Source organism: Delphinus delphis, chromosome 1 (genome assembly GCF_949987515.2).
Source record: "Delphinus delphis chromosome 1, mDelDel1.2, whole genome shotgun sequence".
Lineage (NCBI taxonomy): Eukaryota > Metazoa > Chordata > Mammalia > Artiodactyla > Delphinidae > Delphinus > Delphinus delphis.
Genome location: NC_082683.1, coordinates 22,625,176 through 22,651,552, shown reverse-complemented (window position 1 = coordinate 22,651,552; position 26,377 = coordinate 22,625,176). Strand labels below are relative to the sequence as shown.

Genomic DNA, 26,377 nt, shown 5'->3' with positions numbered 1-26,377 from the left:
TATGGAGGTTCCTTAAAAAACTACAAATAGAACTACCATATGACCCAGCAATCCCACTACTGGGCATATACCCTGAGAAAACCAAAATTCAAAAAGAGTCATGTACCAAAATGTTCATTGCAGCTCTATTTACAATAGCCCGGAGATGGAAACAACCTAAGTGCCCATCATCGGATGAATGGATAAAGAAGATGTGGCACATATATACAATGGAATATTACTCAGCCATAAAAAGAAACGAAATTGAGCTATTTGTAATGAGGTGGATAGACCTAGAGTCTGTCATGCAGAGTGAAGTAAGTCAGAAAGAAAAAGACAAATACCGTATGCTAACACATATATGGAATTTAAGAAGAAAAAAAAATGTCATGAAGAACCTAGGGGTAAGACAGGAATAAAGACGCAGACCTACTGGAGAACGGACTTGAGGACATGGGGAGGGGGAAGGGTGAGCTGTGACAGGGCGAGAGAGAGTCATGGACATGTACACACTAACAAACGTAAGGTAGATAGCTAGTGGGAAGCAGCCGCATGGCACAGGGATATCGGCTCGGTGCTTTGTGACCGCCTGGAGGGATGGGATAGGGAGGGTGGGAGGGAGGGAGACGCAAGAGGGAAGAGATATGGGAACATATGTATATGTATAACTGATCCACTTTGTTATAAAGCAGAAACTAACACACCATTGTAAAGCAATTATACCCCAATGAAGATGTTAAAAAAAAATTAAAAAATAATATGACAAAAAAAAAAAGATGCTTTAGGGGAAGTAAAATTTCAGCCAGGTCCTAAAGGGTGAGTTCAATTTCTCACTTTGCAGAGAAGCTGTGGAAAAGGAATTCTGGGCTGAGGGAAGAGCGTGTAGAAAATGTGCAGGAAAAAAATGTCTTTAAGTAGCTTGAGCACGTGGAGTCTGTCAGCTTACAGAAAAACTCTGTCAAACTGCAAGAGAGAAGCAGTACAGATGATATAAAGGGGCAGCTAGTCCACAATCCATTTGCTCTGGGCAGGATTTTTCTCTGGAGGGCAGACTTACATATGTGTTCACAGAGAAACAGTGGCGTCTGGGCTGACGCCTCCCTCCTTATCCTGGTGGAGAGGCTGCGGAGCCCTCCCCCTGGCCCCAGCTCCCCAAGCAGGCCCAGCAATGGTCAAGGCTGCCCACTACAGGCTTCTCTTGCAGCCCTCTGCGTGGTGTGGGGTCAGCCCTTCACCAGCCGGCTTCTCTAGCGTCAGACTGCCAGGTTCAAACCATATCAGCCACTCACGACTTTTGGTGGCCTGAAACAAGTTAGTTATTGCGCCTTTGTTCCTCCGCTGTAAAATCAGAATAATATGAAAGCTCACACGGAAAGCACTCAGCTGCGTGCCTGACTGGTACATACTCAAACAGTAGTTATTATTATTACGAGGGCTCTCCCTCCTCCAGCTATGTATAAATACATACATTCCGGGCTTCCCTGGTGGCGCAGTGGTTGAGAGTCCACCTGCCGGTGCAGGGGACACGGGTTCGTGCGCCCGCCCAGGAGGATCCCACATGTCGCGGAGCGGCTGGGCCCGTGAGCCATGGCCGCTGAGCCTGCGCGTCCGGAGCCTGTGCTCCGCAACGGAAGAGACCACAACAGTGAGAGGCCCGCGTACCGCAAAAAACAAAAACAAAAACATACATTCCTTAATACTTAACCTAAAAGGGAAAAAAAAGCCCTTTCTGTATTCTCTCTGCCCTGGTCATCAACTCCTTCCTAGTTAACTATTTTCTGTAGAGAGGGTTTTTATTTTGATTTTTTGCAGCTGTTTCTCAATCATGGTAAAGCATGGCCTCCCTTATTTTGGTCATAATCCAGTACAGGGATTCCCAGGTTGGGTCCCCAGGGGTCCTCGTAGGCAGTCAGAGGGATTCCAATGCTCATTTCAGGTACTGGTTTAGAGCAAGGTAAGTAAGAGAGCCAACTCTTAAAGTGGATAAGCCCCACCCTGACCAATTCTCTTACACTGCGTAAGTTTCATCATCTCCAGGAGCCTTCATTTCCTGCTTGATAGAATGGGAATAGTCATACTTTCGTCACAGGGGTGTTACATCTTAGATTATGTGTTTAAAGCCCTTAGCACAGGTGTGTTATACCTGGTGTATAATAAACACCTCACAAATGCCTGCCACAATTACTACTACTTAGTACAAGCGATTTCTTAGAAATCACACTTTTACCCCAAGTGGAGCCTCAGGTATAATTAAAAGATCAGATTTCAGCAGGAAGTGGGTGGAATTACATCAGCTTAGTGCAGTGACACTGTTGCCTAATGCTAAGAACCTCTGGTTGGCTTTTATATCTGCCTTTGGTGAGTAAAAATAAGGAGAATTATTAACAAGTACATTTGGGCAGAGAAAAGCACTGCAAACATGAAGTCTCAGAGGTATGGAGAGAGACAGAAAAGGAATCTGATAATTAAAAGTCATGAGGATCCATTGGTCTAATGCACTGATCAGTCCTTTCTGGTTGGAAGGTCTCCTTTTATTAAAAAAAAAAAAGCAGCACATGGGCATTGCCACTGGGCAGGTTTTACCCATTAACCAACATTCCAGTGGATAAAGACGTTAGTCCCCTGATGTCTACAGCACACCCACTGTGAGTACTCTGAGTTACCACACAGGCTTGAAATGGGAAGAGCTCTTGGAAGTGATCAAATGGAAGTGGGGGTGAGGGTGGCATCACCCCCATTTTACAAATGGAGAAACGAAGGCCTAGAGCAGGGAAGGAACCTGCCTGCGGTGACGCAGCCATCCTGTGATGCAGTTTCACACCTGAGGCCCGCAGCTCTCCATCCAGCATCCTTTCTGACAGACCAGATCCTCATCCAGAAGGGACATCCTTCCAGGGGATGAACCACAGTCACCCAGGGAGTTCTTTCCCAACTCCATGGGCCATCTCTATTTCCCTCACCACTTGGGGTGCCCCTTATCTAGAGATTCTGATTCAGTAGGTCAGCCCTGGGGCCTGAGAAGCCATAATATTAGTATACCAGGTGATTCTTAGCATCGCTAACCACTACTAAACAATGCCCAAAGGAGTTTTAGCTATTTTCTGCGCTAGAGTGGGTGGTGGAGTGGAAAGGTTACTAGGGACTTTCCATTTGCAGTTAATGAGCATTACTCTGTGTCCTGTACAAATTCCTTATAGCTCCTCTCTTTCTTAACAACCCTAATTCCTGGGCACACAATGGCAGCTCAAAAATGTTGCTGCCTGACCTACTTTGGGGAGATGATTTGAGCAAAAGACTCCCTGGCTAGCCTGGCTGACATGAACATCTCTCTCTGGCTTTGTGCTTAGACTGAAGAACCTGGAGCTGGCTGCTGTGGGCGGATCAGACGTCCATGTGAAGATGCTGGCAGCCCCTGTCAATCCATCTGACATTAATATGATCCAAGGTAACCTTGGTTTCTGTGGCTTATGTTAATTGGCTTTTTTGCTTAGCCGCCACCTCGGTTTCATTCCTCCCCAGGTGTGGGTGTGAAATTCCTGTGATTAGCAGCAGCTGTTCTCCAGATGAGCCGTCTACAGGCCGTGTGAGCCCTCTCTGGCCTCCCCTCCCTGGAATGTGAGGCTTTTTGAGTTAGGAAGATTGCAGCGGGGAGCAAACCAACCCTTGTGAAGTGTGCGATATGCTGGGCTCATTTCCTACATTATCTTATCTAATCTTCATAATAGCCATGAAGCTGAGGAGTATTATTCCCTTTTACAGATGAAGAAGCTCGGGCTCAGAGAGGTTGGTTAGTTACACAGCTGGTCAGAGGCAGAGGCCAGAACAGGCTGAGGTCTGTCTGACTCCGAAGTCCATGCTCTTTCACTGCCCAAGCTTCACTGGATGATGCTGTGCTCTTCTCCCTTAGGAAATTATGGCCTCCTTCCCAGGCTGCCTGCTGTTGGAGGGAATGAAGGTGTTGGACAGGTCGTAGCAGTGGGCAGCAGTGTGACCAGGGTGAAGCCAGGAGACTGGGTGATTCCAGCGAATGCTGGTTTGGGTGAGTTTCTCCAGGTGTCTGCAGCTTTTTGTTGTTTCAGATCCTATTTCACCCGCAAGATACACGTCCGTTCGTTGTCTCTGTAAGTAAGCAGCACAGGGTTTATTATTAAGTCCATATACCCACCTCCAGTGGGGATGGAAGCTGGACCAGGAGAGCGGCAGTTCTGTTTCTTTTGCTCAGGAGGTGATACACCTCCTCTCATCACTGTGGGCGCATGTTGATCGGAGCTATGAGTCTCTGAATCCCTACATCCCTAGGGAATGTAGGGCTCAATGGGGAATCAAATAAGACAGCCCCTTCCCTCCAGGAGGTTAAAACCTAATTGAAGACATCTCCAAACCAGCAACCTCCGTAAAGGGAGTGCTGCAAGTTCACAGGAAGCCGAGGACACTTCTGGCGACTCTGTGTGAGAGAGACACGGTCTTAAGGAAGGATCAGGGCTTCGTGGAGGAGGCTTCATTGGAAGGGACCTTTGATGGATGAATTTTGGTAGGTAGAGATGCGCTCCAAATTGTGGCATTTAGAGGAAACGAAATGAGCAAAGACACAAGGGTGAGTTTGGGAAATGGAGGAGAACCCAGTGTAGCCACAGCAGAGGATGAGCATGTGAGAGAGGACTGCAAAAGTGAAGGGGAGGTTACAGAGCAGGTGGGGCCGCCTGGGGAAGGCCCTGCGAAAGCCATGCTGAGAGTTAGGGTTTTCTGTGACATGTGGTCAAGAGTCTTTGGTGAGATTTGTGTTTTCGTACTTGGTCGTTTTTGAGGCACAAACATTATACAGATGGATCCTGACAGGAGCCACAAGAGGGAAGCAGGGCTGACATCCACCCCATTGGACATACGAGGACCTGAAACCTAAGAAGAAGCCCTTGTCCAAATGCAAACAGCTAACTAAAAGGAGAGCCCCTTGGACTCTTGTCTCCTCCGTTTTTCCCGCTACACTCCAATGGGAGGACCCTTTGGGTTATAACTTGCAGAGAGTCAACTCAAACTTGTTTTATCAGAAAAGAAGTTAATTGGTTTGTGGAACTGGGAAGTGCAAGAGATGGAAGGCTTCAGGCACAGCTGGATCCAGAAACACCAATGCTATGAGACCTCTTTCTCTTATTCTCATTAGCTCTCCAATGGGATCTCCCCACACAGTGATATAGGAATAGCAACAAATATTGACCACTCCCTTTGTACCAGGCACTGTTGTAAGCACTTTACCTGTATTTACTCAGTCATTCCCACAACATGATGTAGATACTGTTATCATTCCCATTATGCAGATGAGACTACAGTAAATGTAAAGGATTAAGCAATTTGTCCAAGGTCACCCAGCCAATAAGGGTGGAGGTAAGATTCAGACCCACTCTGATATATACCTTTCATAGATGGCCACCAGCAGCCTGAGGTTTACATCATCCTGAGAGCAAACGAAGAAGCATGTCCTCTACAATGTGTCCAATACAACCATATCCATCCCCCAGAAGGGCTCTGACCAGCCCTGTCTGGATCCTTGCCCATCCATGAACCTATCACTAGCGGGTGGGCTTAGGCCACTCCAATTGCCCTGGTTGAGTCTCTTGCCAACCTCTGTGGTACAGAGAGTGAGGCCTTGTGGTCGACAGCCCCAGAGGTTAGGAAGGAGCAGTTCTAGAAAGAAAAATGTACCAGGCGAGAGAAGACAGCACCAGGAGTCTACTAGAAGTTCTTTCCTTCTCTGAGATGAGGGAAGTGCCAAGAACGGCCCCACCCTCTCCGAAAGTCCCCTGGCAGTGAACGAGCACAGCCAGGTGAGCAAATTGAGATGTGTAAGGATTCACTGGATACTGACTGGTGCTTCGGGCCAGCCCCCGTGCAGAGTGACGGGCACACAACGTGGGTCAGACACAGTCTCTGCCCTCAAAGTGCTCTTGGCTGGGAGTGGGAAAAGAGCACTTAATACAGTGCAGTGTAATGAGTGGTGTAATCACAGGATGAACACAAAGGCAAGAGTTCCCTATCTTGGGAAGCATTAGGAAAGGCTTCTCAGAGAAGTGATGCTTGAACTGGGTCTGGAAGACCGTAGAAGTACAGCAAGGGGAGGAAGGGCTTCCCAGGCAGGGAATGCGGCATGGGCAAAGGTGTGGTGACGGAGAAGGCAGGGCATCATCACACTGCAGGTAGCTCAGTATGGCTGGGTCATGGGTGGATAGGGAGAAGAGGCCGGAGGGGTCGGCTGGGACCTGGTCGTGCAGGGCTCGCATCCACAGTCACTGGGGGCCTGATGAAGAGTGAACGTGAGGAATGATTTGATCAGATCTGTGCAGTGCAGAGAATGCTCTGGAAGGGCAGAGGGTGGAGGCAGGAAGCCAGTGAGAAGGTGGCTGAGCAATCCACGCTTCAGACGATGAGGGCCTGAGCAAGTGGTGCTGTAGGACTGGAGAGACGGGGTGGGCCTAGAAGCTTGGCGAGGTTGGAGAGAATAAAGGACATGTGCCAGGCGTGTGCGTAATTGCACGTGTGTGGGGGGATGATAGCCAGAGCAGGGATTTCTCCCCGGAGGAAAGGTGATTCTTTTAAAGCAGTCGGAGAGGATGGGGGCGAGGATTTTATCATTGTCAGGATGCTAATTAACTCAGTTTGTTCAGTAAACATGTTGTGAGCGTCTGAGGGCGCCAGGCTCTCACACACAGCAGTGAACAGGCATGGTCTTTCTTCCAGTGAAGACTGCCGTCTAGTAGAGCAGCAGTCATTAAAGAGATACGTCCTCAGCTGGCCAGATCTTGGGCATTTTTCATGCACTGAGCTACTCAGCTGTTGCTGCGCCTGTAGCCAGCTTTTTCCCACATGCAACCAATCCCAAGGGAGACAGAGCCAGCTAATGTGTGAACTGGCTTTCTCATTGGAAACACTCAAAGCCCCCTGAGGCAGCTTGGGGCATAGCAAGCACTGGCCTGGGAATGAGATACAGGCCCTCCTTCCACCACCACCACCCCACCACCCCGTGACCTTGTTTAAATCACAACTACTTTGAGCCTCAGTTTCCTCATCTCTAAAATGGAGCTAATAGGCGTTGCCTTGTCTGTGTCAACTGAGGGAATACATACAATGATCTTTGCAGACACTAAATTCGCGGCAAACTTTTTTCTTAAAGGGCGAATTAGTAAATATGTTAGGCTTTGCAGGCCGTTCCACTTCTACTCAACCTTGCCAATGTAAATAGCCATGAATGATACATAAAAAGCGGGCTGTGCTCCAATGAAGCTTTATTTACTAAAGCAGGTGGTGAGCCAAGTTTGGCCCATGGGCCATAGGTTAGGGACCCCTGCGTTAGATGACAGAGATGCTTAAGGGTCAGGTGCACGTGAGTGTGGAATGGGAGTCCTCAGAACTCGGGCCTGGGAATTCAGATCAGAAAAGGAGACCAAGGCATGTTCCACACCTACTGTGTACCCGGCACAATGACAGGCTGTACAATGTCATCACTTAATCTTCACACTACAGTGGGAGTGTTATTCTCTGTATTTCATAGATTAGAAAAACTACAACTCAAAAAGGGTGAAGTGATCATTCAAAGTCAACACAACTAGTGAGTGGCAGAGCCAGGGCTTTTAAGCAGGTCTCTCCAACTCCAAAGTCTAAGCATTTCTACTTTAAAGCCCTGGAGGCTGACGTGGGTGCTGCCCCCATCCCATCCCACCCAGGTCCTCTTAAGAAGAGGATTAGGGACTGCCAAGCCCCAGAAATCCGTGTCAAGGGTTGGATTTCCATTGTCCTGCCACTAAGGGGAAGTAGAAAACACCTTTGATTTCACGCACAGAAAGCCATTCACTAAGCGTCTGGCACAGAGCAGAGTACAGTAAACGTTGACTAAGATGAATGAGGGTGATAGTTATGAAGATGACGCTGAAGATCTGGAAACCAGGCTGCACCAAGCCCAGAGACAGACAAGGCGCCTCCTGGACTCCAAAGCAGTCCTTCAGTTTTTCAACCTCTTATTTTCTCAGCCAGAAATCTACTCTGGGATTGACACAGCCTTTAATGAAGAGTGTTCCTGCCTCCTATCGCCAGTTCCCGGCCCCTAAAGCCCACCTCGGCTCTCCCCTCCTGCAGCACAGCTAGCGGTCTAGGCTGGCCCCTGCTCCCCACACTGGACCACGTAGAGCCAGGGCACCGTCAGAACCCCAGCCGCTGGGTCATGAGTCACAGTTGAGCGCTTTGGAAGGGTAGGCGAGGGCCCCTGAGACGTCGCAGCCACCAGACGCCAAGCTAGCAGGGCTCCGAGTCGTCTCCCTGAGGTGCTTCGCAAGTGCGCGGCAAGCCAGGGCTTGAACCCGCATCTGCCTGACTCTCTGCTTTGTACAGGACCCCGCCTGCACGGGTGAGGACCTGTCACCCAGTGCTCATCAAATCCTGTTGGTGCTATCTTCAAAACATAACTCGAGTCCATCTGCTTTTCCTCATCCCCACTGCCAAAGTCGAGGCAACCATCACCTCACATCTGGGCCCCTCCAGAAGCCCCCTGATCGGCCTCCCTGTTCCTACTCTGCCCACCCCTCCGCTCCCCCGCCACCGTCTTTTTCACGCAGCAACAAAGTGATCTTAAAGCATAAATCCAATCACCTCAGACTTCTCTAAAATTAGAAGCTTCCTGGAAGCTTCCTGGGACTTCCCTGCCAGTCCAGTGGTTAAGACTCTGCGTTTCCACCGCAGGGAGCACAGGTTCGATCCCTGGTCAGGGAATTAAGATCCCGCATGCCGTGCAGTGTGGCCAAAAAATATATAAATAAATAAATAAGAAAATTAAAGCTTCCTATCACTAAAATAAAATCCGTTCTTTATGCCATGACCCTGAGCCCTTATGTTTTTCAGACTGCAGGCTGTGACCCATTAGCGAAATCAATCCAGTGGGTTGCAAACAGAATTTTTCTTTTGTTAAAGTTGGTCAGAATAGAACAGAAAATAACAGTACATCACACAGAGTAGGGTAAGTATTGTTCCGTGAAACTTTGGCTTCTGTTATGAATCTGTGTATGTGTACGTGTATTTACGCATGTACGTGTACAGAGTTAGACTGTAACACACGGTTACTGTGAGTCAAGACCATGAAAGCCTGTGATCAAGATCATGACGTCCGTCCAGCCTGTGCCACGGCCGCCATGTCTCCAGCCACTCTTCCCACCATTCTCTCCCCTCCGGTGTGCATTCTTCCTGCTCCATTCCTATGTCTGTCCTGCCTCAGGGTCTCTGCACACGCTTCTTCCTCCACTGGAATGTTCTTTGTGGATTCTGAGAGGCTGCATCTCTATCCTTCAACTCTTAGCCTGTCGCCTTCTCAGAGAAGCTGTCCCTGACTCCCATCTAAAGTAATTCTCTCCTCTCCCTCCCTCCCTCCCTCCCTCCCTCCCTCCCTCCCTCCCTCCCTCCCTCTCTCCCTCTCTCCCTCTCTCCCTCTCTCCCTCTCTCCCTCTCTCCCTCTCTCTCTCTCTCTCTCTCTCTCTCTCTGTATAACTTAGAATTCTTGTATTTGCTTGTTCGTGTCTCACCTATTCTGCTCCACTGGAGTGAGCACACTGCGAACGTAAGGACTGTGTCGTTGTTGGAGGGGCCTGGCTCACAGCGGGTGCCCGATGAGTATCTGCAGACGGAAGGGGGCAGCCCGGGGAGCTGGGCGACAGGGCAAATCACGGCCTCAGTTCCTGCCCTGTTGAGTGAGGACTTTTTTTTTTTTTTTTTTGCGGTACGCGGGCCTCTCACTGTTGTGGCGCCTCCCGGAGCACAGGCTCCGGACTCTCAGGCTCAGCGGCCATGGCTCACGGGCCCAGCCGCTCCGCGGCATGTGGGATCTTCCCGGACCGGGGCGCGAACCCGTGTCCCCTGCATCGGCAGGCAGACTCTCAACCACTGCGGCACCAGGGAAGCCCGAGTGAGGACTTTAAATTGGACATTTTATTATTCTTTTGTCTAGAACTGGAATGTGGTCTGGGGGTTAATGAGCATTTTTTTCCAGTTTACAGGATTGTTTCACTTCCCATATCTCATTTGATCTGTGCAACAGTTCTTGGGGGAGGCCAGTCAAGGCTCTTCTTGCCAGTGTCATCTACATATTAGAATAACCAAATCTCAGTGACTTAGTGCTGTGCTCAGACTAGCAGAGCAGCAAAGCCAGGTCCCACACCCCGGCCTTTGCCTTTGGCGTTCATGCTTTTTCCCATAATACCACCCGAGTCACCCTGCCTTAGGTGAGAATGAGGGCCGAGTGGGAAGTGGGGCTTTCTCAACTTCTCTTGCCCTGGTAATGATGTTGCTGTCTCACCCTCCGAGTCCAGTAGTTTGAGCTCCTCAGCCACCTGCTGTGTGACACTAGCTAACTCTGCTGGTAACTGGCGTGGGAATAACACAGTGTCCCTAACGTAATTATCACGAGGACTCAGACGTTCAAAAAGGCTTCGGGATTTTCCTTTTTCTCCAAGTATTACTGAAGTCCGCTGTCCTCGATGCCCGTCCACTGAGGAGGGGGAGTGGGGTTGGGCATGGAGGGGGTCCTTCCTTACTCCCCTGGCCTCCCCCCACGTAGGAACCTGGCGAACCGAGGCTGTGTTCAGCGAGGAAGCGCTCATCTCGGTTCCGAGTGACATCCCTCTTCAGAGCGCCGCCACCCTGGGCGTCAATCCCTGTACGGCCTACCGGATGCTGATGGACTTCGAGCAGCTGCAGCCAGGTAGGAACCGCAGTGGGTGGGCAGGCCGGGCACTCCTGACTGGGGTGTGACCCGTGTCCCGACCCCGAGGCCTGGGAACTTACCTGCGAGGAAAATGGCCCCAACCTGGGTGGTGGTGTTGCTTTACATGGAAAGGTGTTAGCTTGGATCCTGGAAAACATGCTGAAACCTCATGAGGAGTACACCCTAGAAAACCGCTGAAGGGTCACATTCCCTAGAGCTTGGGATGGAATTCTGTCATTCAGCAAAATCGTATGGAGCTGTGCTGAGCTCTGGGGCTACAAAGCCAGACAACATAGACACAGTCCCTGTGTTTTCAATAAAATGCTGAACTTAGTGTTAATCTTTCCACTCAGCACTGCCAGAGCACTTTGCAGTCCACATACGTGCCTTTCCATGCATTGCCCCGTCAAACGCACTGGACGTCAGAGCGGTGCAGTGAGGTCCACAGCACGGGTCTGAACCCCAGCTTCGCCTCACTAACTGGGAACTGACCTCTCAAATCATCAGACTTTTCATCCATAAAATGGAGAGTAAGGGGTTCTGAGGGCTCACTGAAACATGCCGTGTGACACTTAGCACAGGGCCTGGCATACAGCACAGTAAAGGTGCACTGCTGTTATCATTCTCCCTTTTTATAAATGAGGAAACTGAGGTCCAGAGAGGTAAGTTATTTGTATGAGATCACTCAGCAAGGAAATGACAAAGCCAGGTGTTTTATTCCAGGTTCCCCTGAAAGCAGAGCCTAAGAAAAGAACTGGGGGCCGACCGTTCGCTGGGGAGGTGACCCCAGGAAGCAAGAGTGAGGGCCTGGGGACAGGGACAGGGAAGGAGGAAGAGCCAGCGAAAGCTGATTCCTGCCGTGGGCAGCCGGGGCCCAGTCCTGCTGGGGACCCTCCACAGACCCTCACAGAACCCTCCTCAGAACTAACCTCCAAGTGACAGGAGGCTGGGCCACTTACCCACCAGCTCCCGTCCCCCGTGGTTGGAGGGTTACCCCACACACCACGCATATCCGGGAGCTGGCAGGGGCCCTAGAGATCACCCAGTCCAGCTCTGTCATGCCGACGAGGAAACTGAGATGGAGAGATACCGGAGTGTGATCACCTTCGGTGGCAGCTCTGCGTAAGTCTGGCTGAAAACCGGTCCCAGCTTCCTGCAGAGACAAATGCCGGTTCTCCCAGCTGTGGCAGAGCAGCCCTAGGTCTCTTGAAGTGCAGAAAGCCAGCAGGTGTGATCAGGGACCTTTGCTGAAGTCCCAGTGCAGCAGATGTTTTGGTCGCCTGCATCCTCTCCCCTCAGACCCCCTCTGATGTGGGCTGCAGCTGTGGTCGTCACATCAGGCTATTGTGACACCACCCACCTTTTGTGGCCTTTTGTGCCCATGGTGTATCTCTCCACCTTCCTGCCCCAGGGCTGGTGTGAAACGTGTGATTTTGACCCAGAGTAAGAATTAACTTTAAATTGTCATCCAGTGTATAGACATGTGAATACATATGTACTGAAAACCAAAGTTTCGTGGAATAATATTTACCCTCACTATGTGTGATGCACTCCACTATTTTTTTATTCTATTTTCCTTGATTTTAACTTTAAAAAAAAAAAGCTTGCAACCCACTAGGTTGGTTTCATAACCCACTGATGGTGACAATCTGTAGGCTGACCCTAAGGAGGATGGGCCTTCTTCCAGAAACTCCTCTGTCTCTAGCACAAGATCCCTGCTGCCTCTCAAAACCCAGATAGCATTTCAGGGGAACAGAGCCCCTTCCCGGACACAACAGCACTGGGCTCTAATGAGGAGCACCCCGGTGGGTGCTTCTAGGACTACTGTTTCATGGGGGAGAAACTGAAGTTCAAAGAGGTCAGGACTCATCCCGCCCCGTTCACTTTCCGTTACAGTCAGTGGAGAAGCTGGGACTCACACCCCAGTATGTCTCGTTCCAGAGCCCATGCTTTTCCCAGCATGGCCCGTGGCCTCCCCCGTTGGCTAAGTCCAAAGTTAGGCCTCGGCTTTGACCACAGACTATCCGGAGGTCCCTGTTTCAGGGGCTGCCAGTTTCTCCAGTGCAGCTCTAATCCCATTTTGAGGCAGTGCATCTACCCCTCAAGAAGCCGCAGCCTGTTGATAGAAATGGACTGAGATAACAACCAAGTATAAGTCAGGGCTGACCGTGACCATTAACAGAGACGGCCGCAGAGCGCTGTGGGAGTGCACGGGGGAAGAATGTGGGAAGGCTTCATGTAGGAAGCCACACTCGATCAGTCCTTCGAAGGATATATAGGATTTGAAAATGAAGGGAGATGGAAAGAGGAAAACATTGCAAGCCAAAGAAATAACCTAAGCAGAGACTTGTGGACATAAAAATTGGGAGGATGATGAAGGATGCAAAATCATTTACACAGCAGGGTCTAAGTTGCATCCAGTGTGAACTCTTGAGTTGCTGAACCCTGGCAGGCTTCATGGGTGTTGTAGAGGTTTGGGGGGCACGGGAGAAGAGTGAGCAACAGTCCAAGGACTGAGAAGGCTCAGCAGCAGGTCCTGGGTACTTTCAGAGTCTGAGGACTCCACCTCCGGCCCTATAATAGGATTCTAGGCTGGAAGCCCTTGACCTATTACAGGTCTCAACTTGAGTCTCTTCCTGGCTCCACAGGGGATTCTGTCATCCAGAATGCATCCAACAGTGGAGTGGGGCAAGCAGTCATCCAGATCGCCGCGGCCCTGGGCCTGAGGACCATCAACGTGGTCCGAGACAGGTGCGTGGGAAGGCCTGATCCCAGCACACCACTTGGGCCTTTCCACCTGGCACCCGCGGGTGCCCATGTTTCCACCAGGTGGCGCCCTTGCGTAAGCGGTCTTCCTTTCCTGCGGGCAGGAGCTGGCTTATAGCTGAGTCAGCCACCAGCACTGAAGTCCAGTGGCTTTTGCCTATAGAATGAATGAATCTGAAATGTAAAGGGAGGGCAGGAAGGAGGAGGCCCTTAGTGAACAGCTAAGAGTTTCTGAGACTCTTGACTTGTGATAAACCTCATGTTTTTAAAACCACAGTTCACATTTGGGAATGTTTTAAGCTGTGTTATTCTTTCTGTTATTCTTTCTGTGTTATTCTTTCTGAACGAACTAACCCAGAGCCCTTGTTTCCCTTGCATTTGTGTCATACTTTGAAGTGCACTAAATACAGATGTAAAGGAGATGGGGCAGGTTTGTCATCAGAAAGAGGAAGCCACTTGCTCAGGAAGACACAGCAAACCAATGACAAACTTAGTTTCCCAATTTGTTCTCTCTCCATCATATCCTCCAACTTCCTTAAGCCTCACCATCCACGCACGTGGTTGTGTCTCTTCAGGGAAGCCCAGCCTTGGCAGGAGAACTGATACTCGCTTCAGTTCCCCATCCCCTCCATTGTGCTGACAAAAAACTTGTTCTGTTTGCCTTGGTAAAGAGGCTCAGAGCCACTCCTGGACCGGAGTGTGTTTGCACAACACTCTGAAAAGCCCCTTGAAAAGAGGGGGAAAGGAAGCAGAGTTTGTCGTTTCAGTAGAAGAAATCAGGAAGTGAAATGACTCCTCCCTGAGCCCAGATGGTTTCTAGCGTCCTTGAGCTGACAGGAGCAGTAGAAACCACCCAGTGCTCTCTCACGCCAGTGAGGAAACTGAGGCCAAGAGATGCTGGCGTGTGATGAGACTGGTGGCCAGGCCCAGCTTAGCTTCCCACAAAGAGAAACTCGGGTTCTCACAGCTGTGGCAGAGGGGTCCTGGGAGCCTTCCGTGGGGAAAGTGAGCAGATATGACGAGGACCTTGGATTGTGTTTGGTTTCCAGACCTGACATCCAGAAGCTGACCGACAGACTGAAGAATCTGGGGGCCCATCATGTTGTCACAGAAGAGGAACTAAGAAAGCATGAGATGAAAAACTTCTTTAAGGTACCAGTGATGAGGGACATTGCACCTCCATTCCAGGCCCAACTCCCTGCAGAAAGAAATTCACTTGAATTAGAAAAGCTGGCACTGGCCCCATGTCTCCAAAATCCTCCCTTTGTCTCTTTTCGTGGAAGGATAAAGCCCATTCCCTCAGCCAGGGGAAAGCATGCATTAAGTGCCCGGGGCTGTGAGGGGGCAGGAGAGACAGACAAGGTTTAGGAAACCCTGTGTGATTGGTAGTTTTGAATGTTGGTGGTGAACTACGTCAGCCCACACAGCCGAAGTAAATCTCGGAGCTGGGAGAGAGCTGAGGAAACTGAGGTACAGGAGGGAAGAGAAAGAAAAGGAGTCACATTTCCAAAGCATCTGCCTTATATTTTATCTGATAATCCCCACAAAAGCTCTACAAAGTAGGTGCTATCTATTTTATAGGTGAGAAAACGAAGACTTGGAAAAAAGAAAAGACTTTACTGAGACCACACAATCATAAGTGGTGGAGTCGGGCTGGTTCCAGGCCTCTCTGAAATCAAAGCCCCTTAACCCTGCCCAGCACACCTAGTAAGTGACCGAACCACATCTCAGCCTCTTATCACTGAACCCTGGAGGGACCGGACACACATTTACTTGAGAACACACGCCTCTTGAGAACATTTCTGAAGCAGTAGGTCAGCACATCTAATATAAACTGAGTTGTAAGTGCTGAGAAGAGGGGGAAATGAAGTCCGTCAAAACAGAACATAGGTGCCCTTTGTCTGTTCTTTCCCAGAGGAGGTGAGTTTTGAACAAAATCCTAAAACAGATAACAGGATTAAGCTGGTAAAGAAAAGGCCCTTCCCAGACGGAGTTGGAAGGCATGACTGTCCCACTTTCTTCGCTCCTTCCTGACACAGCCCTTGGGCCAGGGAAGTGCTGTTTGTTTAGCAAGCTTCAAACCCCACCACAGAGGGGTAGCTCGCTCACTGCAGGTCCCTTCTTTTCCAGGACGTGCCCCAGCCTCAGCTTGCTCTCAACTGTGTCGGCGGGAAAAGCTCCACGGAGCTGCTGCGGCACTTGGCGTAAGTCCCTCGGCCCCGTGGGTCCAGTGCATGAAGGCTCCCTCCTGGGATTTAGCCAGGAGGACCACCGAGTGACCAAGTCCCAGTGGCCAGTGCAGGCCAAGGCCAGGTCAGCACGACCCTGAGTAGGAAGATGGGACCCATGTCACGTCCTAGTTACTCGGGCCCTCCCTCTCTCAGCCTCCTCCTTTACAGATGACCATCCAGCTCTGTTCTCCTAGGGACCCCAGAAGTAGACTCCTGGGCACTCTGTGATAGGGGAACGGGTAAGGATTCATAACCTAGGGGCATCTGAAAAAGTCGCTTAGTCCTAGCTTATTAGCTTTTAAGTTTTTTATTAGCTTTTAAAAATAGATTCTGATTTTAAAGGTAACATCATGCTGTTACAAAACATCTTGAAAGCATGTAAAAGTACAAAGGAAGAGTTAAGCACAGAGCTCACCTATCATCCCACCACAGGGGGATGACGTTGACAGTGTTGACAGCGCATGTCCTTTCCTTCTTTTTTTCCATTAATATAATCTTGTCGAATTGAAGGGCACCTGAAAGGACACTTCCCAACTAGAGCACCAGCATTTGTTAACACATATTTGCTAGCACTCAGTAGCCACAGGGTACCTAGATGGCTGAGACACTGAGGGAACCCTCTAGAACTCAGGCTGGATGGGAATTTGGGTCATGTGACCAGAGAGCTGTAGTCACAATCACAGAGTGTTTACCACACACCAGGCTGTGCAGAGTGCGTGATGTACCCCCTCCGCAATCGCCTAGGTGAGGGGCACTGCTCCCATCCCCGCCCAGACGAGGCCCAGAGAGGGTAGGCAGCTTGCCCGAGTCGCCGTGGCTCCAAGCATACCTCTTCAGCCCTCCTCTGGGCAGCCTCCGAGGCCCGCTGCCACCCCCCGTGGCTCACGCTTACTAGCTGTGGACCTATGAAAAGTTAAGCAATATGTGAAAAACGATCCAGCTCTCAGTCTCTTCATCAGTGAAATGGGGGGACATAAACCCTTTCTGCCTCAGAAGGTGAGTCCAAGGGGCTCTGAGGTCTGTACACAGCGCTCTACAAATGAGAGGTGGGCCCCAGTTTTCTCGTCTCTGAAATAGGAGTCATAAAAGTCCTGCCTTGGGGTTACCGTGAGGATTCACTGGCCAGCACATGTGAAGGGCTCAGACCTGTGCCTGGCACGTAGTAAACACCCAGTATACGGTAGCCATTCTGATTAGATCAAGTGTAATGCGGGTCCACAGAGGGAGGGCTTGCCCCCGCACCATGCAGGAGCTGCTTTCCAGAGGAGGTGGCAGTTGAAGGGAACTTAAGATCTGACTGGCCCCCGACCTCAGGCACAGAGAGTTACCTGCCTCTCTCAGCAGCTTCTTCCACCCTGGAGTTCACAGAGCCTCCCTCGTGTTGTCCCAAAATGTATCTCGGGTCTTCCTTGATCAACCAACTCCTAAAGGAGCCAGGGGAGTGGCGAGGGGAGCACAGGTTAAGTCAGGCATGTGAAGTCCTAGCTTACGTTTTAAAAATTATATGAGCCCCTCTCCTGTTAGACCGCTGGGGCGGGTGTGGGTGTCAGACAGCAGGTCCTGACAATTGCCATTGTCTTCTGCACTGTCCGCACCATTCCTTAGCTGCGTCGTGTCACTGGAGCGTGTACAGGAGAGGCAGTGTGGCCCGCTGTGGACATGTTGCCCAGCGTCATACACCGACAGTGGAGTAGAGCCCGGCCCGATCTGCTTCCGGCTCCACTCCCGACTCGGGTGGTGAGCTTTGCTCAGGGGAGTATTCTTCTCTGCAGCTCTTCCTCAAAGCCTGACTGGGAGCTTAACTCTGGGCTCCCAACCCTGGCTAGACATCGAGGTCATCTGCAAGGGGTGTTTGCTTGCTTGTTTGTTTTCTGTCGTTTTTAATGTAGAGCTTTGCTTCCCAATTCATTAGGTCTGGGTCGGGCCTAGGGACCTGTATTTTTGCACCCTTCCCAGGGATTCTGAGAACGAGGTTTAGGAACCAGGGTTGGAATAGATGCATTGTAACTGGTTCAAGAAGGGCTCTGTCTCTCCCTGCGACCACTCTCTTCTCTCTGGACCCTTCAGGCCTGGAGGAACCATGGTGACCTATGGGGGGATGGCCAAGCAGCCTGTCATCGCCTCTGTGGTAAGCTGGTGGGGTGGGGTGGGGGAGTGCCTGGAGACAGGGGCCTGGACACCACCGTTGTCTAAACTCAGGCAGTGCCCCCCGCCCCTGGGGGAAGCCATACCTTAGGCAGTGCCTGAAGTTCTTGCCCTCAGCCCCAGCGTGTCCCTCCTGTGTCCACAGAGCCTGCTCATTTTTAAGGATCTCAAACTTCGGGGCTTTTGGTTATCCCAGTGGAAGAAGGACCACAGTCCAGGTAAGTGGATGATGGCCCCATTACCAAGGGTCACATGAGGGCAGTGCCTGCTGCAGAAGTGACCAGCCACTCTGAGCCCTGGAGAGGTGATTGGACCCCCAGGCCCACAACGGGATAAAGGAAAACAGTCTCTAAATACAGCTACAGTCAGCAAATAGTTATTGGACTAAAGTGGGCTAGTCCTTGGGGCACCATATTGAACAAGGCACCCCCTGCCGCCCTCCTGAGGAGCTGACAGTGGGGAAGACTGCCATGGAAGACAGCCAAGGAAAGAGAACCGACTCTGGAACCGGCCTGCCCAGGCCCAAATCCTGCCTCCACCATTACTGGCTGTGGGTTCTGCTGAGCGAGCTGTGGGACATTGGGCAAGTTACTTAACCTCTGCCTCAGTTTAAATGTCATAATTGTTTAAACTACTGTCAGCTCTGTTTGACACAGGAGGAAACAGAGGCTCAGAGTAGTGAAGTAGCTTGCCCCAAGTCATCCCCACCTAAGGGGTGTGCAGCCAGGATGTGAACAGCCAGTCTCTCTGACTCCAGAACCTGAGCCAGCACACTATTCTTCCTCTCCTGGAGGACTGGCTCCCCAGACTGGGACCACCACCGGCCCCAGGCTGAGCTGAGGAATGGCGTGCAGTTATCCCAGTGATGGGGAGGGAAGTGGTCGTCTGAGGGGCTGTTCCAAGCAGAGGAAATAGCATGTGTTAAAGCCCAGTAGAGAGTGGGAAGCCGGACAGATGGGTTGTGGCCAGATTATGAAAGGCCTTATAATCCTCTTCAAGGAGCTCAGACTCGATCTTAAAGGGAAATGGGAAGCACTGAAGTGTTTTAAGCAGGGGATACGATTCAATTTGAATGTTGAATGAATTGATGTCTGTGAAAAAGTACTTCTCAGCCAAGGCCTTCCCTTCTCATCTTCCTCTACCTTATGGGGTCCTTAGTGGGAGGCAAGCCCGGGAGGGGACGTTGGTGGCTTCTGCTGGTGCGGTTCTGAGGGAGCCTGGGCTCTCAGGGAAGGCTCTTTTCCCTGAGCAGAGCTCCTCTGTTCCACATCTGTTGGTGTGCCAGGCACCACCCACCCCCTCCCCATGCCTCTTCTGGCTTCTGCCCCTCTGAGTGATTCCGCCCTCCCACCATTCAGGACTCCCCGCTACACCCAGTCAGGTCCTGTGGGTCTGAGCCATCACAGCACCACTCTGCCTGCCCGTCAGCTCCTGGGGCTGCTCCCCGTGCTTCTGTCCCCACCCTGGCCCTCACTGTCCTGGGCACAGGCGGGCCCCAGGCCGCCTCCACAGCGGCCGCCGTGTCCCTGGCTGAGCCCCGGGCTCTCGAGGCTTCCCTGGAGCCCAGCACCAGCTCCTACCAGCAGGGGAAGCCCGCGTGTCCCCTCACCGAGCCCTGCGGTTGCTCCCCCGTCTGACACCCTCCAACCTCCCACAGACCAGTTCAAGGAGCTGATCCTCACGCTGTGTGATCTCACCCACCGAGGCCAGCTCACGGCCCCTGCCTGCTCCGAGGTCCCACTGCAGGACTACCAGCGTGCCTTAGAAGCGTCCATGCAGCCTTTCGTGTCTTCCAAGCAGATCCTCACCATGTGATGTGATAATCCCAGAGGAGCCGGAGCCAAGTGGGAGGGGAGACGGACCAGCAGGACTGGTTTCGGGCCCCCCACTTGGGGCCCCTCCGCCTTACGCAGGCTGCTCCTCTCCCCACTGTCACTTCTGAGGCGGAGAATTGGGAGGCCAGCCAAGGCTTTCCCTGGGGCCAGCCTCCAGGTATCTAATAAAGTCCGAACTTCTTAAAATAACAAAGAAAAAACAATAGAAGTCACCCCTAATAAGAAGGACCATCCCTTGCCAGCTCCCAGCACTAGAAGCCCCTCTTGCCCACCCTCCACCTGTCCTCCAGCCATCACTTCCTGACCGCCCTGAAAGCAAAGCCTTGACGGGGCTGGCAGGTACAAAAGCCAGTAAAACAGATCTCTGCCCTCAAGCCCTCCAAGCCCACAGAGGAGAATCTTCTAAAAAGGAAGGTTTGACTCATTCTCAGGTGGCCTTCGGCTCAAGCTGGGACGGGGAGGATCAGCTCCACAGAGGAGTGAATGCCAGGCTGAGAAACCAAGGAAACGGGGTCTCAGGTGCCTGGACCATCCTCACGGAACTTCCATTCTAACTGGGGAGACAGATGTTACACCAGTGGTTCTCAGCCTGAGCTCATTTTGCTCCCAGGGGACGCTGCGGTTATCATAATCGAGGGGGTGCTACTAGCGCCTAGTGAGCAGAGGTCAGTGACGCTGCTACAGCATCTCACCGTGCACAGCAAGGGCTTATCCAGCCCACATGTCCACAGTGCCGCTGTTGAGAAACCCACATCAAACCACTGGTCCCACGACAGTTACCGTAGTGATGAGTGTGCAAAAGAAGACGTGCGTGAAGTGCTGCGAGCGCCTAACCAAGGTCCTGTCCTAGGCCTCCCTGAGGTGGAGCTTGAAAGTGGGCTCTGAAAAATGAGTAGGTTTATTCAGACAAAGAGAAGAGTTTGACACTATGTGAGTTTTTGGTGTTTGCTTCATGATCCACTCACTCAAAGCAAAGAACCAGAGGCTTTGGGGTGTCTCCCTCATCACCTGGCCCTCTGTCCCTGAGCTCTAGAGCCTCACTGCGGGGGGACATACTGAGAGCCTAGCATGTGCCTGAGGCCAGGGCTGCCCGTGAGTGACGTGGGGCTGGCCCGCAAGTAGCTAAGCCTAGTTAGTGCACAGCATACTCACGAGGCCGCTGATACGGAGGTGTTCGGAGGGCCGTGGGGACACAGCAGCTCTGCCTGAGGGTTTAAGGAAGGCCTCCCAGAGGAAGTATGGTCACAGCCAATCTTAAGGCCCAGCAGGAGAAGGTGTACCAAGCAAAGCCAACAGCACTCGTGAGAGTCTGGCAGACCTAGAGAGCCTAGCAGTCGGGGAACTGCCCACAGGCAAGCAGAGCTGCTGCCTAGGACGTGGGGGGAGTATGAAAGACTGAGATGGGAGCAGTGGGCAGCAGTCAGAGCAGGAAGGCTCAGGACTTGCCCCCAAGACATGGGGGAGGCACTGAGGGATTTTAGGCAGTGGAGTGATGTGGAAAACTGGCTCTGAAGGCTAGTTACATGCCAGCACATACCTGGGCCCCGGCGTCATCCTCTTGTCTTCGGCAGCATCTTGTGTGTCCTCTGGAGAAAAGGACTCAGCTTCATCCTGGGGCTGGGAAAGGTCTACAGGTGCCCTCTGGGTAAGAATTGCCACCTTGAACACCTGGGCTCAGAATCAGCCGCAGCTCACCCAAGTCCCTCCCGTTCTGTATCCTCAAGGTTAGTGGGATGGATGATTTGTGCAGTTGGTCAATGGGGGAAAGTGCACAAAGTCTGAGAGGGAGTGGGAGGCTGCCCAAAGCCTACAGGAGTGCAAGTTAGGATTAGGTTCTGCAGGGGGACTCCACAAGGTTGGGCTTAGGGGATGTGATGAGCCTGCAGCCATGGAGAAGGATCGGGCCCCTGGTAGAGACTCAGAGTGGGCAGACAGGTGGGAGGAAGGTTCATAGCACCACATCACGGTTAGAGACCTCGGGGGTGTGCAGAGTGTCCCGGGAATAGTACCTCTGGGGGTCTGGAGCTGATTTTTTTTTTTCTTTTGTCTGCTCCGTTTGGCATGAGGGATCTTAGTTCCCTGACCAGGGATCGAAATCATGGCGCCTGCATTGGGAGCACGGAGTCTTAACCGCTGGACCGCCAGGGAAGTCCCTGGAGCTGGAGCTGACGTTGGGCTTTAAAGGATGATAATATTTTCTCAGGCAGGGGAGGGAGACAAGCATTACAGACTAAGGGACCAGGCTAAGTTATAGAGACAGAACATTTATGTCAGAAGCTTCTCGTTTTCCCCAAATACCATTCTATTGCTAAGAATTAAAACTGATGGGGCTTCCCTGGTGGCACAGTGGTTGAGAGTCCATCTGCCGATGCAGGGGACACGGGTTCGTGCCCCGGTCCGGGAAGATCCCACATGCCGCGGAGCGGCTGGGCCCGTGAGCCATGGCCGCTGAGCCTGCGCGTCCGGAGCCTGTGCTCTGCAACGGGAGAGGCCACAACAGTGAGAGGCCCGCGTACGGCAAAAAAAAAAAAAGAAAACTGATGACTCTTAGGCGGGCACATGGTGGGCTGGAATAAAGTGTTTTCCTGCCTCCCTTGCAGCTGACAAGATCTGGCCCATGTGATGTAAGCAGAGGTGCTAGGTGTCCATTTCTTAGGAACCTCTTTAAAATATAGTTGGCATCCATCCTGTACCATTTCCTTCCCCTTTCACCTTCCTCCTGGCTGGGATACAAACATGGAATTTGCACAGCCATCTTTGACCATGTTGAGAATGGGACAGCAACAAGATCAAAGGAGCCTGGGTCCCTGAGACCCAGAAACGGTGACTGCCCACCTGAGGACTTGAGAAATAAGCTTCTGTGTTATTTAAGCCCCTAGTGTTTGGCCTTTCTCTGAACCTAATCATAAACGATACATATTCTATGATTTAATTTATATTGAAATCCTATCAATCCATCTGAAGCTGAAAATTTCACAAAATCACAGTCTGAATTGTGGCAGTGTGTGATTCCCAGCTAAGGAATTTGGACTTCACCCTACTGGCGGTAGGGAACAAAAGATTTCTGAGCCAGAAGATCAGAACTGTGGTTCAGAAAAATCCCTCTGGCAGCAATCTGGGGGGACAATTTGGAGAAGGGAGGCGCTAAAGAAAGAGAGAATCAGAAATTCCCAGATAAGTAAAGTCTCCCTAAATTTTGAAGACCACATAGGGATTATCAACATTTAATGAGGCCAGCAGAGGAAAGGAGCCTGAGGCAAAACAATGTCAAAAGGGAATCTGACTTAAGATGGATCATCGCTTCCCTACTTAACAAGTACAGGAGATTGTTTTCAATTTTCAGGCTGAATAATCTCTCTGTGGAGTTGGGACAGCTCTTCGGGCCCACTAAGTAAACAATATACTTTTTAAGTGGCTGAAGGAGGAACCCTGGCTCCAGGAGACCAAAGGAGGACAAACAGGCATGACCTCCTAAACCAAAGCTTGGGTGCACCTGCAGCCCTGAGGCTTCATGACTGGCTCTCCCTGGTGTCTTCTGGAATCATCCACCCTTCAACTGCCTACAGCCACTGTCATAATATTGATGACTGTCTGGTGTCTTGGGACACCAATTAACCCTGCTTTCCTCAGGGAAAAAACCGATGCCCAGAAGAAAGAGGTTCTTACATTAACCTGTGTGTGCCAGGCACCTCTGCCCTGGTACCTGGAAGCTGTCAGCAGCTCCCGCCAGCCCCATGCTTATTGGCAGGTACCATGCCCTGGGTAGGACGCTGGGCCCAGCTTGGGCAGCTGGAGGAAATGGTTGAAGAAGAGAAACTCAGTCCTGGCACAGCATCTGCCTGCATCTGAAGGCAGGAAGATCCTGGGATGACAGAGGGCCCACCCGCAGGTGAGTTAGCACCCTATGAGAGGGAAGAAAGCTTGCCCTATGTCCCTGACCCTTTACAGTGTACGGGCACTTCCACACCTACCTGCATTTGATTTTTACAACTTCCCTGTGTCATTGAGGTTTTAATATGACCACTTTTCAGAAGAGGAAGATGCTGAGAGAGGAAGTGAGCTGCTCAAGGTCACATACCAGGAAGCAAGCTGGCACCAGAAGCCAGGTCCCCTGACCCTGTCTGGTCAGCATGCCAGTCAACCCCAGTTCCTCTGGCCCCACAGCTGGCCTTTGAGCTCCCTCTTTTCTCAGGACTCCTTGATTTTGTTCAGTAATAATTGACATGTCACTCAGAATTTCCCTGAGTCTGTGTCTCACGGGGAAGCATGAAAAAAAGAAGCAGGAGGCCACTGAAGTAATCCAGGTGAGAACTCATTCACTTATTAATTTGGTAAATAGTTTGAACACCCCATATGTGAAAAGCCTGTCAGAAGTGCCAGGGATACAGCAGAAGCCAAAAATCATGGCCCATGATACCAGGAAGCTTACATTCTAGTGGAGGAGAAAGACAGTGAACAAGTGAATAAATGAAGTAATTACAGAGTGTAGCAAGTGCTGTGAAAGAAAAAATAAAGTGATATCATAGTGATGGGGGTACTTGAGAGAAGGTGGGCAAGGAAGGTCTGAGTCCTGAATAAGAAGTCAGCCATGTTCCAGGCAGGGGGAGCAGCATGTTAAAGCCCTGTTGTGTGAACAATATGACAAGGCCTGAACTGGCTTAGTTAAGTGGGAGTGAAGTGAATGGATTCGTGAATCTTTAAGAGGAAGAATCAACAAGACAGAGTGAATGAGGTGTGTGAAGGTGGAACTTTGGCACCTTCGTGGAGGGAGGTGCCACTCCCTGAGTTAGCAAGCTCCGGAAGAGGAGCAGGTTTTGGAGACGGGTATTTCGATGGGTAGGGTTCTTTCCCATCTGTACAATGGGTTGAGCAGGTTATTTAACAGCCAAGTTTAGCACTGGTTCTTCATAATACAGGGACTATGATCCTCACACTTTACAAAATACCAAACGGATCAGGACTGCAGCATAAAAATCAGTTCTTAAAGCAACAGAATAAACCATGGGAGGTTTTGTTTGTTTGGCTACGCCCGGTTTTATTTGCAGCACGAGGGATCATTTTTTAGTTGCAGCATGCGGGATCTTCCTTGCATCGTGGATTTATTTATCTATCTATCTGCACCACATCTTAGCTGCGGCATGCGGAATCTTTAGTTGTGGCATGCAAACTCTTAGTTGTGGCACACATGTGGGATCTAGTTCCCTGACCAGGGATCGAACCTGGGCCCCCTGCATTGGGAGCGCAGAGTCTTAGCCACTGGACCACCGGGAAGTGTCCAGGGGAGGGTTTTTAAAAACAAAAAATTTTTTTAACCTCAGAGTGAGGAAGGCCTTTCAAACTACAACACATAATCCAGAATCAAAGAAAAATAAAGGATAAATTTGATCCCATAAACATACAATGTTTTTGCATGACACACTGGGAAAAAATATTTGCAACTCATTTGACAAAGAGCTAATTTTCCTAATACATAGATAGCTCCTATGAATAAGAAAAATGGGCAAAAAATATAAACAGACAAAGGAAAATATGTGTCTTAAACATACGAGGCTCACTCCACTCAACATAACTGCAAGTTAAATTATCCCAAGATACCATTTTTCAGCTATCAGATTGACAACGATCATAAAGTTTCATAACGTGTTGATGAGGAGATGGAAAAACAGGTGCTTGTGGAAAATTAAGCAATATCTATCAGAACTATGTTTGCCCACACCCTTTGACCCAGCTATTCTACTTCTAGGAATAGATCCTACATATATGTATATATACAAAGTTACTCAGTGAAGCTGTTAAAACAAAAGGTTTCAATCTATCTCAACGTCCTTTCCTAGGGCAATGATTAAAGAAATTACTGTGTATAAAATGGCATATTATGAGCCATAAAATAGTCCTGAGGAAGCTCCTTTTGTACTCTAATGGAATGATTTTCAAATTATACTTAGTGCAGAACTGTATGTATAGTACACCACCACCATTTGCTTTTCATGTGTAAAACCTCTGAAAGGACATTTAAGAAACATTATATTGTGCCTCTAGGCCACCAGAGGACAGAGATGGGAAGACGTTTCACTGTATATCATTTAAACCAGTTAATAAATTATCCGTTCAACATATAATTTTCGAAGTAAAAACAGCAAAGAAACAAAACTCCTTTGTGGTTCCAGGTAAACTGGGTTAGTGAGAAGGGAACCAATATTTATTGAGCTCCTACCATGTTCCAGATACTGTTTCAAACCCTTCCACATATACTTTTAGTTACCCTGTAGTCCATTGAGATGGGATAAATTATTCTAATTTTACAAGTTAGAAAAGAGATTTAAAAGAAAATAGGTTAAGTTGGTCCAGTTAATTTAGCCAGTGCCAAGCCTAATCTAGCTCCAAAGTTCCAGCCTTCTCCACTTTCCACACCGCTTCCACTGAAGCAAGTCATCCTATTTTTAAAGTAATATTGGCGTTACTTTATTGGGCACTTAAGATGTGCTGAGGACAGTACGCCTATAATTCTCAAAACAACGCTGGAAGGCTGGAATTACTATCCCCCTTTTACAGAGAAGATAAACGAGGCTCAAAAGGGAGGCGCATAACGACACCAAGGTCAGATACTTAGACGGTTAGAAGCCAGGTTCAATTCCAAATCTACTCTAAAGCCGAAACCACTCCCGGATCAAAGGACAAAAGCAGAAATA

The 26,377-nt window shown here is 50.3% G+C and overlaps 1 protein-coding gene across 1 annotated transcript in view; it reads left to right on the top strand.

Annotated features, from left to right (window-relative positions):
* The window catches only part of MECR (mitochondrial trans-2-enoyl-CoA reductase), a 36,473-nt gene extending 10,705 nt beyond the window's left edge, over nucleotides 1–25,768 (top strand). Inside the window, exons 2-10 of the mRNA XM_060017668.1 lie at nucleotides 3,327–3,424; nucleotides 3,887–4,018; nucleotides 10,565–10,708; nucleotides 13,360–13,462; nucleotides 14,527–14,629; nucleotides 15,608–15,681; nucleotides 17,776–17,836; nucleotides 17,999–18,071; nucleotides 19,511–25,768. Coding sequence (XP_059873651.1) covers nucleotides 3,327–3,424; nucleotides 3,887–4,018; nucleotides 10,565–10,708; nucleotides 13,360–13,462; nucleotides 14,527–14,629; nucleotides 15,608–15,681; nucleotides 17,776–17,836; nucleotides 17,999–18,071; nucleotides 19,511–19,668 — 946 coding nt within the window. The 3' untranslated portion in view covers nucleotides 19,669–25,768. The remainder of the gene's footprint in view (nucleotides 1–3,326; nucleotides 3,425–3,886; nucleotides 4,019–10,564; nucleotides 10,709–13,359; nucleotides 13,463–14,526; nucleotides 14,630–15,607; nucleotides 15,682–17,775; nucleotides 17,837–17,998; nucleotides 18,072–19,510) is intronic.
* Nucleotides 25,769–26,377: the final 609 nt, after the last annotated feature.